Source organism: Pan troglodytes, chromosome 6 (assembly GCF_028858775.2).
Source record: "Pan troglodytes isolate AG18354 chromosome 6, NHGRI_mPanTro3-v2.0_pri, whole genome shotgun sequence".
Taxonomy (NCBI): domain Eukaryota; kingdom Metazoa; phylum Chordata; class Mammalia; order Primates; family Hominidae; genus Pan; species Pan troglodytes.
The window spans coordinates 24,610,930-24,630,165 of NC_072404.2; the positions used below are offsets into that span (position 1 = coordinate 24,610,930).

At 37.1% G+C, this 19,236-nt stretch overlaps 1 protein-coding gene across 29 annotated transcripts in view; it reads left to right on the plus strand.

Annotated features, from left to right (window-relative positions):
* The window catches only part of HDAC9 (histone deacetylase 9), a 911,712-nt gene that overhangs the window by 727,085 nt on the left and 165,391 nt on the right, over positions 1-19,236 (plus strand). For all 29 annotated transcript variants that reach the window (XM_016957129.4, XM_063814075.1, XM_054687406.2 and 26 more), the window contains 4 exons: positions 11,161-11,216; positions 11,461-11,548; positions 17,463-17,582; positions 17,896-17,993. In XM_016957129.4, the coding sequence (XP_016812618.1) occupies positions 11,161-11,216; positions 11,461-11,548; positions 17,463-17,582; positions 17,896-17,993 (362 nt within the window). The remainder of the gene's footprint in view (positions 1-11,160; positions 11,217-11,460; positions 11,549-17,462; positions 17,583-17,895; positions 17,994-19,236) is intronic.

Below are 19,236 nucleotides of genomic sequence, written 5' to 3' on the forward strand. Positions count from 1 at the left end.
CATCACATCTTCACTTGGAAATACATGCTGTAGAATTTTTCCATACTGTGCTTGCTTTTGATACATATTATTTTACTGAGCATTGATACTTTCGGACATTTAGAAGTACCTTAGTGCTGATACTTAAGCACTGGGAGGTAATTATTGAACTCTAAATTACCAGTACACTCAAAGAGAAATTTTAAAAACAGAATCCCAATCAGCTGGTCTGATATGCTCAATTAGTTTTTGGATAGTAGGCAGTTATATTATACATAAAACATTTTTCTCTGTATGATTTTTTATTTTTTTATAGTTTCCTAAAATAGTTATATTTATAAAACTTAAGTAAAAATCTAATATTTGATCAACTACTTTCAACAAAGAAACACAATCATCTCATCTCTTGTCAGTTTATAAATGTCACATAGACTTACTATTCTCTGCACTGCAGCTATACCTTTACCAAGAATAAGTATATAAAAATTAGTAAGTAGCTAGCGGGACTACTGGGTATTAAAGGTAGTATTAATTTAAGTTCTGGCTCATTGCTTAGTGTTTGTTAAAGTCTGAATCATCTTGACGTTTTGTTCTGCATTCTGTATTTATTGGCTGATTCTGGTACACGATGTGTTCTTACTCTCATCAGTGGAGATTTGACCCTTATTTTTCATGATTTTGAAGCCTAAATTACTCCATCTAGGTTGGAATTAGTAGCAGTTCTTACCATCCAAATACTATTTGGCTATGGGGATGTTAGAGAAATGGAAATATACGTTTCTGTTGCCCATGGGACAATCTTAATGAATGCAGCAAGTAAAATGATCATATTAATTTGCACTTTCTTATTTTCTGTACCTATCATTGCCATAGCAATAGACTTAGTTTATATGAAATTTAAAAAAAAATGTTTAGCCAGGTGCAGTGGCTCATGCCTGTAATGCCAGCACTTTAGGAGACTGAGGTGGGTGGATCACTTGAAGTCAGGAGTTCAAGACCAGCCTGGCCAACATGGCAAAACTCTGTCTCTACTAAAAATACAAAAATTAGACAGGCTTTATGGTGCGCACTTGCAATCCCAGCTACTCAGGTGGCTGAGGCAGGAGAATCACTTGAACCCAGGAGGCGGAGGTTGCAGTGAGCTGAGATAGCACCACTGTACTCCAGCCTGGGTGACAGAGCGAGACTCCATCTAAAAATAATAATAATAATAAATAAATTTTAAAAACCAACAAAAAATAAATGTTTAAATTGGTTCCAGTGATTTGCTTACTGCCTGCCCTTTATTTGCCTAGGCAGAGTTTCACTATGTATATAAGGAACACAAAAATAAATCTGACATTTTGATAAATTTGCCCAGAAAATGTGAATTTCATCAGTTATGAAAATAGACTAGTCTAAAATGATCAGATTCTTTTTTTTTTCAAATCCAGTTTTGCATATAGACTATGCCATAGATTTTCTTTCCTGGATACCACATGGCTATATTTGGCAATCAAATATTCTCTTGTACTTCCGCATATGGTCCCACCGGAAAACATAATTTCTTCCCTTTAAACTAAGGAGAAACATCCATAACACCAATCTAAACAACAGCAAGAAAGTAGGAATGTGAGTATTCAGTCCTTGAAAGATTAATCGTCACTTTTGGTGACATTAAAATACTGCCAAAGTTCTATTATTAGTCATGTTCATGCCTGAAGAGAAAGTAAAACTTGAGAAGAAATGTTACAAATCAGTTTATTAAAATAAAGTCTATGTCACCATTAAGTTGACTGAAATCCACAGAAAGGTACTATAGGATATATTTGCTTAGATTAACTGCTTGGTCTTTGTAACTTAAAATAAAATATAAAGCAAAGAGTTTTTCCATGTTATTATGTAGAAAAAAATCTAAATTGTATTGCATAATATGGCATTTGTGGGTTTTACTACAACAATCTAAGATGCTCATAAGTTTAAAAAGGTTAAATATGAATATATTCGCTTCAAAGTTCGAGAAACAGATTTGTTTTCATAAAATGAAAAAATTTTCTATTTTTATTACCATTAAATGAGAAAATAAGAAATTAAGTCACTGAATTCTTTCTTGCATATGTCTTCTGATAGTTATATTTTCTGAGACTAGTAGATTTTCAAGTCCTTTGAAAAACAGTAAATTAATTATTTAAAAAACGTGTTGAGAAATTCTCGTTGAAGAGAGACATGTTCTTGAGCCAAGGAGAAACTTGGTTCTAGTACAATATACAACACATCTTTATGTCAGAAAAATACTATACAAATTCCCTGTTAGGAGACTCAGAATTCAGTGAGAAAAGCAGATACTGTAAGAATAGTAATCTTATTTTAAAACATTTTCACAGTTTCATCAAATCAATGATTCTATTCATTATAAAGCACAAAATATTTTATGTGTTTTAAGAAAGAAGGTGCTGTGCTCCCAAGTCTAAACAGCAACCTTCTCCCAAAACCTGGGGTGCAAAATCGGGGGCCCTTGAGAGAAGGAAAATTTTCTAGCAAAGGCCAGAGTAGAGGAATGGCCAGAGGGAGAGGAAAAAAGCTAGGGTAGTAGCTACTCATAAATCTATTTTATCATCCTTTACTGGCCACTATATGTCAGATACTATGTAAATCTAGCAGATAAAATGGTGAGCAAAAAGTAGATGCTTTGGGGAGTGGGGAGGAGGACATTAATCATATAATAAACATAATAACAACAAATGTATTAAATAATCACACCAAGAGGTGTATCATTAGAAATAGAGATGAGTTCTCAGAAATTGGGGTTGGCAAATCTCTAAGAGCATATTATAGAGTGTCTTAGTCCATTTGTACTGCTGTAACAAAATACCACAGATGCAGTAATGTATAACAAACAGAAATGTATTTACTCACAGTTCTGGAGGCTGGGATCAAGTCCAAGATCAAGGTGCCAGCAGATTTGATTGTCTTGTGAGGTCTTTCTCTGCTTCCAAAATGGCACTTTGTTGCTGCAGCCACCTGAGGGGAGGGACACTGTGTCCTTACAGGGTAGAAGGCGAAAGGGCAAGCCCACCAAAGGCTGCAAGAAGCCTATTTTATAATGGCCTTATCCGATTTATGATAGGAAATGCTCTCATGACCTCATCACTGTTTAAAGGCCCTACCATTTAATAATATCATATTGACCCTTAAGTTTCAACACCTGAATTTTGGAGGGAACACATTTAAACCAGAACACAGAGGAACTTGATGGTGACTGATAGAGGCTTAGGAATGGTTTCTCTGGTGAAATGATGTTGGAGCTGAAATGTGTGGATAAGGAGGCATTATTCAGGCAAAGGGAGGGAGTGGGTAAGTGGAAGACATCCCACATAGAACTAGGAGCATAGGCAGAGCCTTGTGGCTGAAGGAACCAAAAGGCCAGTGTGGCTGGGGTGGAGAAAGCAAGACGGATGGTGGTACAAAATAAAACTGATGCAGTGGTAAAAGGAAAATCAACTGTTATTCTGTATATTCACAATTAACATAGAACACTTCAGACACCATATGTATGTGTTTTTTTCCTACAGCCAGCAATTCTCCAATTATCTGCAGACACTGACTGGGTGTCCTACAGTTTAACTCAATTCTGACACTCTCTACCTGCAGATAGAATCAGATCTCACAAGTTAAGGGCTCAGTCCCACAAGACTGTCCCCACTTCAGATGCTGGTTGCATGTCCAGGTTTTCATCTGTGCCTCTGCCCAGTTGGCTATAAATCAGATGTTATTACAACCCCCTCTTTGTGTTTGATTATGCTAGGATAGCTTCCAGAACTCAGGAAATCAGTTTACCTACTAGATTACTGTTTTACTATGAAAGACACAACTCAGGAACAGCCAGATGGAAGAGATGCATGGGAAGAGGTATGGAGGAGGGGCACAAAGCTTCCATTGCCTCTCCAAGTGTGCCACCCTTGCAGTTTCTCCACATGTTCACCAGCCTGGAAACTCTCTGAACCTTATCTTTTTATTCTTTGTGGAGGTTCCATCACATGGGCAAGATTGATCAAATTATTGGCCCTTGATAATCAACTCTACCTCCAGCCTCTCTCTCCTCCCCAGAGGTTAGGCTGTGGGGATAAATATTTCAATCTTCTAATCATATTGTTGGTTCCTCTGGAAAGGAGCCACCATCCTGAGGCTATCCAGGAGCCCCCAGCCCCCAGTCATCTCATTAACATACAAAAAGACACCTTTCACTTCAGAGAGTCCAAGGGTTTGGTTTTTGTTTGTTTGTTTGTTTGTTGTTGTTGTTGTTGTTGTTTGAGATGGAGTCTCACTCTTGTCGCCCAGGCTGGGGTGCAATGGGGCGATCACAGCTCACTGCAACTGCCGCCTCCTGGGTTCAAGGGATTCTCCTGCCTCAAACTCCCGACTAGTTGGGATTACAGGTTCCCGCCACCACACCTGGCTCATTTTTGTGTTTTTAGTAGAGATGAGGTTTCACCACATTGGCCAGGCTGTCTTGAACTCTTGACCTCAGGTATCCACCTGCCTTGGCCTCCCAAAATGCTGGGATTACAGGTGTGAGCCACCACACCTGGCCACATATTTCTTTTTTATGTCATAGGTGAACAAAGACCAGTTCAGGCAGTTGACTAGTCTTAAATGAGTTTTCTTCTGTGCCAGATTGCCTGGAATAGGATCCCAGCACTGTCACTTGTTAGATATGAACTTTAGGCAAGTTCTTTCATCTTTCTGTGCCTCAATTTCTTCATTTGTGAAATGGGGATAATAATATTATCTGCCTAACACAAGTTGTTAGGATTAAATGGGCAATAAAATATTATATTTTATTATGTATCATAGTATTTGTATTTTGTTATTTTTGTATTATATATTCTGCTATAACATTATGATATAATACTTTTATTTGTCATTTTGTTTTGTTTTTATTAAGACTTAATATGTTTTGTATTCTGATGGAAATAACCCAATAAAAGAAAACACAGGCTATCAAAGAGGGAGAGAGGAAAGCTGTGAGTGAGATGTCCTTGAATAGGTGAGAGGGACTAAGATTAAGTGCACATGCCAATTAACTGTTCTCACATAGGATCAGGGATGGTGGGGTAGGTGGGTAGAATTTCTGGTGGAAGAATGTAGACGTTGTATTTGAATTGCTGCTACTATCTAGTGAAATAAGAAGAAAAGTCATCAGCAGAGGGTAAGGAATGAGCAGGGTAGGAGATTGGAAGAAAGAAAGGAAGGTAGAAATGCTCATCTGAAAGGATGGTAGAGTTCATTGTGAAGGACTATAGTATGATTGCTGGGCACCACGTAGAGTTTATTTAAGGTTTTGTGGTCGTGAATTTAGACGACAAGTCATGTGGCTTTTAGATATGCTTAGGTGCGGGGACAGAGCAGGTGTGACTTGTGTTTAATCAGGATGGCAATTTTACCATGGGAGTATGTTGGAGGGAGAAAGTGACAAAGTGATTGAAAGTATGTCTGTGCCTCCCCAAAATTCATATGTTGAAGCCCTAATCTCCAGTGTGACTGTATTTCAGTACAGGCCTATGAGGAGATGATAAGGATCACATACGGTCTTATGGTCCCCAGTCAGATAGGCTGGTACTGTTGTAAGAAGTGGAAGAGGCCAGGCACAGTTGCTCACACCTGTAATCTCAGCAATTTGGGAGGCTAAGGCAAGTGATCACTTGAGCTCAGGAGTTTGAGACCAGCCTGGGCAACAGAGCAAAACCCCATCTTCACTAAAAATACCAAAATTAGCCAGGTGTGGTGGTGTGTGGCTGTAGCCCCAGCTGCTCTGGAGGCTGAGGTGGGAGGATGACTTTAGCCCACGGGTTGAGACTGCAGTGAGCTGAGATGATGCCACTGCACTCCAGCCTGGGTGACAGGGCAAGACCCTGCGAAAGAAGAAGAAGAAGAAGGAGAAGGGGAATGGGAAGGGGAAGAAGAGGAAGAGGAAGAGGAAGAAGAAGAGGAAGAAGAAGAAGAAGAAGAAGAAGAAAGAAGAAGAAGAAGAAGAAGAAGAAGAAGAAGAAGAAGAAGAAGAAGAAGAAGAAGAAGGAGGAGGAGGAGGAGGAGGAGGAGAAGAAGAAGAGGTGGAGACACCAGAGCCCGCTTTGTGAGTGCTCAGATGAAAGGCACTTGAGGGTGACAGAGGGAAGATGGCTGTCTGCAAGCCACAAAGAGAGCTCTCACCAGGGAACAAACCCTGTTGGAGCTGATTTGGGACTTCCAGTATCCAGAACTGTGAGAGATGCATGTCTGTGTGCAAGCCACCTAACCTATGGCAACCTGAGCAGAATACACAAAGGAAGTATGCTGGTGGGAGAAAGAGACAAGATGACTAAGTGTATATGCAAGGAAGTAAATTTAATGATGGGTCTGCAGTTTAACCCAGATAAGAAGGAAGGCAAACATGGTGGTGGGGGTGATTGATGGATAAGCAAACATAAATAAGATGAATGGATTGGAAGTCCCAGTGCAGATGAAGCTATAACTGGAATGATAGGATAGGAGAGTAGGATGCTTGACATTGAAATCATGAAAGTGATGTTGCTATTGGTAATTATAGGGTCTAGGAATATGACTGTAAAAAAAGACTAATGTATTGAAAGCAAAGAGTCAGAGAACTGAGAAATCAGGATATTGAATGGATTGTGTGCATGTTGGAATCATATAGTGAGAGCTCTCTTCGTGGCTTGCAGACAGCCATCTTCCCTCTGCCACCCTCATGTGCCTTTCGTCTGAGCACTCACAAAGTGAGCTCTGGTTTCTTATCCACTGTGTGGATGTAAGAATAATTACTGGAGGAGTAATTCAAAAGGCAGGAATTCAAAAGGCAGCATATTCAATGAATGCATTCAGATATAACTGCATACATTTGAGTGATATATAAAAACAAAATCAACAGGAATTCGTCATGAAATAAAAGGGGATGGAGAAAAGATAGGGAGAAGGTGCCATTAAAGAGAACTCATTGGTCTCTGACTTGAGCCACTGGATCAATCATGGTACCATTTCTAAGTTAGAGAAGGCTGGCAGAAGTCCAGAAGTTTGATTTTGGTATAGAGTTTCAAGTGACTTTGATATATCCAAGTTATACTGAGTACATGGGCTAATATATATTGGGCTGGTTCCCAGAGAAGAGTCCATCTTGGAAATAGAAATCTGTGAAGTGTATGAGATGGGTGATGGCTGAATTCATAAGACTGGTGGCCTTGCCTAGGAGGTATGGAAAGAGCAGAGGAAAAGACAAAGACTTGGACTTGAGTAATTTCAGTATTTAAAAATGAGAAGACTTAGTATGAGCCTCCAAGGGAGATTGATTAGGAAGGGGAAAAGTAGAGGAAAACCAGGAGAGCATGAAATTATAGAAGCCAAGAAGAGTCTTGTGAAAAGGAAGATGCAGCCAATAGTGTTGAAAGTTTAGGGCCAGAAGGCTGAGAGGAAAAAAAAAAATGACCTTGGAGTTAGTAGCATGGCGGCCATTGGTGACTTTTGTAAGAGCTTCTTTAGTGGACTAATGAGGTTGGAGGAGAAATTAGAGGTTGATAACTGAAGCAGACATGAGGAAAAGGAGAAAGTAGGACAGACCACCTTTTCAAGAATGTTGACTATTAAAAGGAGAAGAAGAAAAGCGTGGGAGCTGGAGGGATTGATGGGATTAAGGACAAAGATTTTATATATACATAAATTATAAAAAATATATATTTGTATGTAATTATAAAAATATATAATTATCAAAATTATATAGATATATAAAACCTTCACATACACATATATACACACATATAAACAAATACACACATATATACATATATGCACATAAATATACACACATATCATATATTATGTAATTTATATTTATATAATATATATAATGTTATATTTATATAATATACATTTTTAATATCAGAAGCTTGAGCCTATTTGAATCTCAATACAATGTCTATAATTTGGAGGGGAATTATACAAATGTAACATGTTAGTGCGAAAAGTTTTATAAGGGATGGTAGAAAAGCAGGAAGGTTGGGGTCCAAACTGCAGGCAGTGACACAGATTTTAGAAGGACTAACACCTTCTCTAGTGTAACAGAGAATAAAGGAACCCAGATTGCATTAGGACTCAGAGTCAGGCATCTTACTGTGTTCTATCTTCTCTTTTTCTGAGTGATACAATTCTTTTTTACAAGAAAGTATTGTGGGGGTAGGTGCAGTGGACTTTGTGCTCTCAAAGCAGCAGTGAAGAAACAAGGACACCAACTCTGCCTTCTGCTGCAGGCAGGTTTGTGAGGTATGAGAGAGGAAACTGCTACCACTTGAGCAGATTGTGGGAGAAGCAGCCTTTTGAGGTTTCAGCTAAGGAAAGGGGGGCACTCAGAAAATATATGGAAAATGTAGAGGAGTTTGATATTCCTGAGAGCACAATGCAAGGTTTGGGTGGATCATGATGACTGAGAAAAAGTTTGTTGATTTTGGCGAGAAGAAGATCATTTTCAACCTAAGATTAAGCAGTTTCAGAAATAGTTTAGCAGAATGATGGAGGTTCCCGCAAAGGATTATGAAGTGAAAAGCAGATACTTCGTTCAAGGAATTTGGCTGTAAGTGAAAGGAGGAAGACAGAATTCAAGTCTTTTTTTTTTTTTTGGTTTTGTTTTTTTTTTATAATCCAACTAATTACCTATGAGATTTCATTTCCATTTTGTTTCTTAACATGAACTCTAGAGTCAGATTGACTTTCTTCCATAATGCTTTCTAAAATCCTTTCTTCTTTGTTTTCATGCTTTAACTCCTGCCTAGGATGCCTTAAATTTTTTTTCTTCCTTTGTAAACACAACTTTTCTGGTAAGACCCATTAACATCTACCTCTCAATGTTATCTGTTATATATATTTTTTCCCCATTAGATAATTCATTTTTGTTATAAAACTATTCGAAAAATATGTGAAATTTAGCCGGGTGCAGTGCTGCACACCTGTAATGCCAGCACTTTTGGACTCCAAGGTGGGTTGAATGCTTGAGCCCAGGAGTTCAAGACAAGCCTGGGCAACATAGCGAGACCTCGTCTCAAAAAAAAACTATATATATATGAAATTATAAATTAAAAATAAAATAACCCACATTAAACCTTCCTTCGTATATATTATACTATGTATATTATTAATACTAACACTGCAAAAATTTACATGATAAAGTCTTTTTGGTTCCACTAAATATTTATAACAAAATGTTAAAGACTAATAGTCCATGGTATAAATGTACCATAAGTCACTAACCAATCTCCTAATGTTAGCTCACTAAAGTTATTTGGTTTTCCCTATTATAAATAAGACACTATCTTTTACATAATTGCTTGTGTACATAGTTAATGGCACCCTTAAGGCAGAAATTTTTTAACTAGATGACTAAATCAGAAGATACGTATTTTTTTTAAGGCTCTGGATATATAGAGACGAATTATTTTCTAGAAAGTCTCTAATGAATTATCCTTCTACAAGCAGCATATGAGCATTTAGCGTACCCCCTCCATTGTCAGCATAGAACATTTTCTAAAAATTTCATTTCCAGGGTAGAAAAATGGCTTCTCTCTGGGTTCTAAGCTATGTTCATTTAATTACTAATTAAGTTGAATTTTTTAATAGCTACTGGTTACTGGGTGTTTTCTTCTTTGTGTTGTTATGCCATACCTTTAACCCATTAAACATATTTTTAATTGAATCACAAAAGTTTGAGTGTGGTTGATCTAATCATAAAAGTTCTTTACATGCTAATTATATTCTTGTATTATATATTGTTATTTTCATCCTATTGGTTTCCCAGTGAACCATGTGCATCTGTCATAAGCTTTACCAAATTCTCTATTCTCAGAAGTCCTGCAGCACTCTATAGTGTCAATCTACCATCTTAATGTTTCAGTCTCTATTATCTTGTGTTGTTCATTGATAGTTCCTTTCATATTAATATATTACCATCAGAAAGATAGTAAGTGTCTTAAGAATCAGAACAGGGAATATGTTTATCACCATTACTAGATTTCTAATTGACATTATGTTATATGATTCTAATTTGTTTATTAGTGTATTATTATATATATTCAACAAAATATATAGCAAATTAACTCATTGTGTGTTAATGACCATAACATTCTGGAAAAATGTGTGTATGTTTAAAGACCTAGAGAATAGATTAGTTTTCTCAATATTTTTATATATGCAGTAAAAGTTTTGAAAAAAAGTCCTTGGGGTAGGTTGAAATTATTTCAAAAGTTTTAGGATTGTGTATAAAACAGCATTAACATGCTCTTTTGGGCGTGTTACTTGAACCATAGTTAAGCGAAAGGTAGTGTGAACCATGTGATAAATGATTACTTCACGTCAAACAACCCAACTTTTCTGAGCATGCTGGCTTTGCAAGGATTTATAGTTCCCTGCCTTCATGCCGGAGTTACTTCAGCTTTCCGTGATGCATTCCAACTAATCTGGAGGTTAAGGCATTTCTTGATCATGGATAGATCTGCTTGCTTCTCAGCCCTGGAATTCTTTATAAAATTCCAGAACGCAGGCTAGAAATTGACTTAGGGAATCCAATAAAGTTGCAAGTCTTGGCGGTCATCCAAGCTAAATTTATAGACTGGAAGAAATATGGGCTTTCCATTGTTCTCTTTTTCACCTTTCTGGGATTTCTTTTGTGTCTATGTGAGTGTGTGAGTGTAAATTTATCATTTTACTGACATTGGAGTGTAAATAACTATCAAGGAGATCCAGTTAAAGAATTTTCACTTTGGATCTTCTCTGGTCTTTCCAAACTTTGACCCAAACCTGCACCAAGAGTGAATTTCTTCTCCCTCTGTAGGATGTTGATGTCATAAAATAAGAAGTTGTTCTTGAAAATGAATCATGCTAGTTTAACAGCTGACATGCATGTTTGCCAGCTAGGTGCACCTCCCCAAATCCTGCCCTTCCCCTGACTCGGAGCCTTCTTTTGGGACATGATCTGAGAAAATGTGATCATATGTGTTGTTTCTCTTCATTCTATGACTGGCAATGGGGGAACAAAAACAATCTCGGAAGTATGAGACTTCAGTTTTGTGTGTGTGTGCCTGAGGCACTGTTGTGCCTGGAGATCCAAGCAATCCCTCTCCTGCCCTCTCCGTTATATCTGACCATTGAAAACCTGTCTTGTTTTCACAGAATGGGTTTGCTGTTGTGAGGCCCCCTGGCCATCACGCTGAAGAATCCACAGCCATGTAAGTACCAGGGACTGTTGCCCATCTCCAAGCACCACGGTTCCTGGCGGTCACCTGCCCCGTGCATGTTTCTGAAGCCTCTAATTGTTAGCAGATGGACTGAAAAATCTTGCGAGGTACTCCCAGAAGCAGATTTATGGCTTCAGAGATCATATAGCATTTAAAAAAATGCTCTGAACATTATTTATAATGGTTTTCCTGGATGATTTGCTTTCTTATTTCTCTGTTCTTCTCTATTCCGCAGGGGGTTCTGCTTTTTTAATTCAGTTGCAATTACCGCCAAATACTTGAGAGACCAACTAAATATAAGCAAGATATTGATTGTAGATCTGGTATGTATTCCTGGCCAGAGCTGCATTTTCAGTGATTCTAGATAAAGGGGAGTGGATTTATATTTCTCTGTTAGGTTGTCTTGCTTTTAGCACTTGCAAACAACTGAAGGGTGTGTTTTCCTTTGAATGTGGAAACTCATTAAACTCAGGATTGCAGTTCTGAAACCATAAACATTCACGTTTCACTTTCATGGTGTTAACTGCAATTTAATGAGAAGAAGGCGCAGATCAGGGCAAGTTTTATGATCCTTAAATGAATTGATACTTCCACAGTTAAAATAACCCAACAGAACCTGAATTTACTTTTCCCTACAGAATATAGACTCAATAGTCAGATGTGCTGGAAAGAATGCAGTTGCTTTGGTAACCAATTGGCCACTTCCCCTGGTTAGAAATCATGTTGCTTGTTGTGCAACAGTGGTATTATTAAAACAAGTCAGCATGTCACTCTTACTGAAAAGATCTCCAATCTCAGATGCCAGTTTGGGATGATTCTCTGCAGGAATCCTGAGTGATTGAAAGTTAGAGGCACTAGATTAGTCTTGTATTTTAAGATGATGCATTCTTACACAATAAAGTTAGAATTTGTCTAACAAACGGTTTGTTTAAAAGCAGATGACACTTGGCATATTGTCCACAGTATATTCATGAATAATGAGCTGGAGATCTGCCCCATACAAAAAGGACCAACCCAGGAAAGGGCGAAAGAGAAGTGAATGGTGATTTATGAGCCCCGTTTTCGGTTTGCCTCCAGTTCTCGAGGAGGTGTAATAGGTTGTCTGACAAAGCATAGACAGGAAATGAACCCTGGCATCCAAACCGAACCTGGTACATCTGCACTTAATTAATTTTTGCAGGTGATAAAAGATTTAAAGGCAAAATATGCTAAAGGTTTTTTTTTGAAGTGCAAGCCTTAATAGTCTAAATCTTGTTCATATCTGCACTCATAATTAAATCTTATTGGAAGTCACGGCCTCGCCCTCCAGCCTTCCAATCCAGTTAAGCAGGCACACCAAAGGGTTGAGAGAGCACAAACAAAGCCATGTGAAGAAATGCTTAGTTAAGTTAAAATGAAGATAAAAGAAATGGAAGAACGATACCCATTTGTTGTGCTTCGTTGGAATGGGTATTTTTCACACACTATATTGAAGCATTCCTGCAAGCACTTTGGAGAGAATATTGAAACCTAACTATCCATGTATTTTCCATACACGCCTGAGTCTCAATGTCAGGCATAGCTCACCATTAAAGAAATGTGTTGAAGGCCTAGATATACTACAGCAGCAAGATGTTACAATTTTACAAAAATCAAGACATCAGTACCCATTTTCTCATTTATATGCAAAATGACAGCTAAAGTAATTAATAATTGCTGTTCTGCATAATTTGTAAGATATTAAAACTTTAAAAATAGTATGCTCCTCTTTCTGTAAGTTTTATGCCAGGAAGATAAGCCAGAAACTTAAGAAAAGCAGATAAAGAGCAAAGATTGTAGGGAAAGAATTTTTCTAAGCTTTCTAAATTTGTCAAAATTATGTAAGAAGGTGATTGGTCAACAGTTTTTCCTATCCTTAGGGATCTTTTAGTGTTTACTTTCTAAAGAATCTTCTCTGCTACCATTTTAAAGTTCTAGGAGGATAGTCAAAAACTGTTAGGAGTCCCCTTTGAAAACACATTTGTGATATCTAGACTCAAAAGTAGTGAATTGTACAAGAGACTTGAAAGCTAAAATGCCTCCCTTGTGATAAATGGATACTTTGTATTTCAGAGGATGTATATGTAAAGTTTTGTTTTTGTACAGTAATACAGTATAGGAATAAAAGACTGCTGGAAAAATCTGATACGATTTATAAAATAAGTTACTTGGTAGCTCCAAGGAGTTTCCTGTAAGCTTCCTGGCCTTTGATTATGTATTTGCTCCATTATCCAATCAGAAAGGATACTGATTTCCCAACAGGCTGTAGTAGACGAGAAGTTTTTGTTTCAAATTCTCTAAATATATGGAGTTCTGTCCAAAGGGTTGCCTCTGAGATCACCACCAGCCCACATATTCTTACTTTCAAGTCTTCCAAATTCTGCAGCTGCAGGGCTACTTTGAGGAAATTCCTGTTTCTTCCAGCTGCTGAGAAGGAAGTTTTAAAGTGCCACGTGGCCTTGAGACATCCGTTCTCCCTGGCTGACAGGTCTATTCTGCAAGTTAGCAATGAAAAAGCCAATAGATGGCTTTTCCATAGCCAAAAAAAGAACAACAAAAAGTTATTCCTGCAAATCCAAAGTCATTAATGTTAGCTGGGGGGTGTGAACTAACTCCACCAAATTACAGCGCCAATAGATGGCAAAGGTACTCCTTTGTCCAGCAGTTTCAGCATTTTTATATGTTTAGTAAATACAGAGCTAGAGTTCTAATTTGCCTACTACTTTGGGTCACAGCCAAATTCAGCAGCGTTGAGTATTTTAGGCAAGAATGATTCTAGTTGATCTGTGGAGCTCATTTATTCCATGTTCCTTTCTGAGGCAGATCCCAAACATATTCAGACTGGTGTGGACAGGGAGCAGGTGTACTTGCTTTTCAACTTGCAAGAGACTGATCATTGTGTTTAGGGGATTAACTTGTCCTACAAGTAAGACTGTATGACTCAGGTAGCTTTTAGGTAATGTGACTTTTATTTTGACAATAGTACTTTTTAAGCTGTCTTTGTAAAAGGAAAGTTAATTCAAATGTCCTTAGATTTTGGGAAATTGCGTTGTTGATCAAGTACATTTAGATCTTTATTACAAGTCCCTATACTGAGTAACTAGGAGTGATAACATTAGCTGGTAGAATATATGATTTATTCAAGGTTACTCAAAGTTATTTTAACATAATAGTGAAAATATACAGGTTCTAAATCCTTGTACAGCATCAATGTTTGCAGTATGCTTTTTAACCAGTAAAATATTTAAATGATTTTTCAGCATTTCCCCACATATCTTAGATACAAGGTCTATTTTGGGAGTTTTAATGTTTCATTTTATTTCATTTCTATAGTAATTTCTCACAATCACCAATAATTTTCTTATCTTAGTTTATTATATATGTGTTGCCATGAAGAAACAAGCTTTAGATCATACCTGACCAATCAGTACTTTGTATGAATATTTTACAGCAAGGAAAACAAACAAAAAAATGAGATATATATATATATTTTCTTGAGACGGAGTTTCGCTCTTGTTGCCCAGGCTGGAGTGCAATGGCACGATCTCGGCTCACCGCAACCTCCACCTCCCGGGTTCAAGCGATTCTCCTGCCTCAGCCTTCTGAGTAGCTGGGATTACAGGCATGCGCCACCATACCCAGCTAATTTTTGTATTTTTAGTACAGACGGGGTTTCTCCATGTAGGTCAGGCTGGTCTCGAATTCCCAACCTCAGGTGATCCGCCCATCTCGGCCTCCCAAAGTGCTGGGATTACAGGCGTGAGTCACCATGCCCAGCCTTAAAAAAAATGATATTCTTAAGGCTATACTGTGAGTTGTTCCCCCAAACAGAAGACATAATTAAATTTAACCTTTATCACTAAATATTTGGTGAATATGAATACAGAATCAAGAATTGCCCCTATTAGAATGGATTTATGTATTTTAATAATAATGTCTGTTGAAAATCTTATTATGCTGTGAACAGGATTTTATTTCTTACTCAGAAATTTATGCACTAGTAAGTACCCAACAGATTTTTCAAGAACAAATAATTTTATATCTGAGAGAACATATCATTTTATATTTGACTGTTTTAAGTAAACATTTACAGTGTCCCCAGAGAAACAAAAGTAATCAAAGCAATATTTTTCTGCTGTTCAAATTGTGGATGCATTTATGCTCAAACCAAATGTGTCTTAGAACTGACTAAAATTACTATTGTATAGGGGAAATACAAATATCCCCTTAATGTTGTTTTTCAAAACATTTTATTTGTCCATTTTCTAGATATCCAGTAACAAACACAAAAGACATTGTGGCTTTAATTGTTTCACCCTTGTTTACATACAGGAAAATAGTTTTTTTTGTCTCCTCCTTCCTTTCCTTGGGATATTCAGAAATCCAGGAATTGATATAATTTGACTAAGTTATTTTTTTTCCTGATGATGTATGTCTTTAGCTGAAACAACTTTCTGGGATGATGTGTATGTGCCCCAACATTATGATTTCTTAATTTTGGATATGTGTACCATTCAAAAAGGGGAAAGGATTATTGTATGTCTACACCGTGGATGGCAAGATCAATGCAGGTTTTCAGAATTCACCAAAAGAAGGCTATGATAGTGTCTAGTGAAGGAGTACTGGGCTGGAGATTGGCATGAAGACAGGTCATATAAATCTCCTATGGAGCAATAATGACTGACAACCCACCTCACAGGTTTGCCAAGAGGATCAAACAGATTATGAATGTAAGTTTCAGTTAACTGTATAATTGTTAAGAGTTTGGCCTTTGGAATAGGAAGTAGATTCAAGACCCAGTCTTGCAACTTATTTCCTGCATAGTCTTAGTAACTGAAACTCTCTGAGCCTCAGTTTACCTAATAATCCATACCAGATATTTATATAGTGCCTGACTTAAAAATTGTAGAAATCATTGTTGAAAATAGCATGATTCTATATCTTGCTAATATAAAGTAAGTATATAGTTACAAGTTTTAAAACTTTTAAATAACAGAACCGGAAACTATGTATGTTTGAAGTGTAGCAGTAATAGTCTATTGAATACAAATATATAAATTATCCACTTTTGGAGTGGCTCTTTTTTTTTTTTGGTCAGAAGATATTATGAAGCATATTAATTGAGGTGTTTTTTTTTTACACTTGAGGTCTTTCAGTGAAGACATTTAAAATAATGCTATTAGTTCTATTGACTTTTTCATTTCTTATATCAATTCTGGCACGTATCTGTATCCTAAAACAGTGAGAAAAAAGAACTGTCAAGTTTTAGATCAGGCTTTTTTTTTTTTTTTTTTTTGAGTGGGAAAGAGGACTGGTGTAGGGAAAGGAAAAAAGAGCAGGAAGGAGGCTGTAAAGAAAGCTATGATATGATATTAAAATTAGGCAGATTGCACATGATTGCATAAAACCCCATGCCATCTTTCTGCTTTGGCCCAAATGATTTAAGAGCTAATGAGCTCATGCTCCTGTGTCTTCGACTCTTGTGTTACCGTTTTATCAAAATGAAGTATGAAGTTTTTTTGCATCTGGCTTCTCTTTTGAAGTGATTCTAACTGCGGAGGGATTGCTAACTGAACTGAACGCTTCAAGAAAGCCAATTTATTCAGCTGGTTGCAAAGCCTTTGACCTTAATGGTGGGACTTGGCAAATCAATGCATACACGTATGTTTAGTGTTCTGTCAAGAATCGCGAAAATGCTCTGTAAGCCATAGATCCTTCTGCAAAATACTAGTTTGTAGTTTAGTTTAAACATTAGTCTTTTTTCAGAGGCCAATGAGGCTAGTTAATTAAGCCTGAGGGGTTATGAACTGTTGGCAGTTAATAAGTCATAAAATTCCTCCATAAAACAGGATGCAAGATTCCATCACTGAAGCAAAGAGTACAAAGAGCCGGTGTATAAATATCTAATTGTACCAAAGGACTGGGCTTTCTCAATGACTGCTCATCTGGAGTCTCCAGGGCATGCTCGCTGTGGTTTCCTGATTTTTAGAAGCCGGTTTAAAAAATGAGTGCATTAAAGGGTAATTTGCCTGAAAGTTCAGGAAGTAAAGGGGGTGGTGTGGAAGCAGGCTGAAAGGGAGAAAGAAAAGAGGAACGTAGTGAGAAGACAGAAAATGAGAAAGAAAGTGGTAGAAAGACAGGGAACTAGAAATCAGAAAGGTTGTCTCCACACAAAGTTAGACATGACTGTATTTGTCGTCTGTTTTCATTTCCCTGTAGGATGTTCACCATGGAAACGGTACCCAGCAGGCCTTTTATGCTGACCCCAGCATCCTGTACATTTCACTCCATCGCTATGATGAAGGGAACTTTTTCCCTGGCAGTGGAGCCCCAAATGAGGTTCGGTTTATTTCTTTAGAGCCCCACTTTTATTTGTATCTTTCAGGTAATTGCATTGCATGATTACCCCTAATTTTCTTGTCCTTTGCTGGTGTTTTAAATTACACGAGATTACTGAATTGTCCCATGGGACCAAGAACCAGTGCAGAACAAGTGCATAACCCAGAGCACTGTTTGTCAGGGAAGGTTGGGCTGATTTGATGTGTTGTTTGATGTTTATTTCAAGAGCTCCCATGTGCTTGTTTTCCTCTCTTCTTGCTTTCTTCCATTTGCCCTCTTCTCTGCCCACCGTGGTGTGTCTTTCTCTTCCCAGGTTGGAACAGGCCTTGGAGAAGGGTACAATATAAATATTGCCTGGACAGGTGGCCTTGATCCTCCCATGGGAGATGTTGAGTACCTTGAAGCATTCAGGTTGGTACTTCTTTCTCTCTGAAAGTGGCAAATTGGAAAATAAATGTCCATTGAAATAACACCAAATATGGAAGAGAAATGTAAATGTCTAATTAAGGTAAATTATCGCTCAAAGCCACATAAGAATATGTATAAGAAGAAAAGATATATCAAGACCTGGTTTTGATTATACAGGTATATTGGCCAATGGCCCATTTTCCCCCTTCCCTCCCAAATAAGGAGAAAAAAATATTTTATTATTAAATAGTTCTCTCTGGAAAATTCTGCCTATTTTAACATATGATGTGGTTTTTACAGTAGACATTAGCATATTCATTGCCCTGAGAAGTCCTTCATTACCTATTTGATTTTGTTGAACAAGCATTTCTCAAACTTCATTGGACTACAGAATCCCTTTTTTACATAGCACCATTTAGCATTCCTAGTTCTGGGGAGCTCACTCATTTTAATGACATTGGCCAAGGCAATCTCATTTGATGGTAGGGTAAATGACTTTTGTATAGTTTTCCTTTCACATGAAAACATTAACTAATTAATTGGTTGCTTCCATTTTCTCTGGAACAAAATCTACAAAATGTAACATTAAGTACAGTGTATTCACATAGCATTCTGCTTTTGTCTAAGCAAATAACTAAATATTAATATAAATAAGAAAAAACAAATCAAAGGCTTCTCTTTGAGAGAATTTTAAAAATGAGCATTTCTTCTCTGGAATTAAGAAAATATTAGTTTGTAGTTTAAACATTAGTCTTTTTTCAGAAGCCAATGAGTCCAGTTAATTCAACCTGAGGAGCCTCCCTTGCAAGATTTTTGGAAGAGGTTTTAGCCTATTGGTAATGCATAATTTCTCGAATTTTTTATTTAGTTGAAAGCAAAACAACCACATGAAAAAAACTTACATGTGTTCATAGTTTTGAAATTTGCCATTTATAAGTTCCCATGAAGAAAATCCTGCTGATACTCTATATTTGAAACTTATGGAAATAATAGGGAAATTTTTTAATTAATGAAGTTTTGGTGGGTTTCTTTTGTCCTGTGTGTCATGCATACTTTGTTGTCTTATTTGAAGTTCATTTCTCATGAGAAAGCAGGTCCAGGAAAAATGATAGAAAAATAGCTATTTAAAAAATACATTTAAAATAAATATGTTTGGCTTGGCATTCAAGATACAAAGAAAAATTCTACCCACATTCTGGAATGTGTACTTTGGGAAAAAATATACACAAAGATATCCACAATGTTG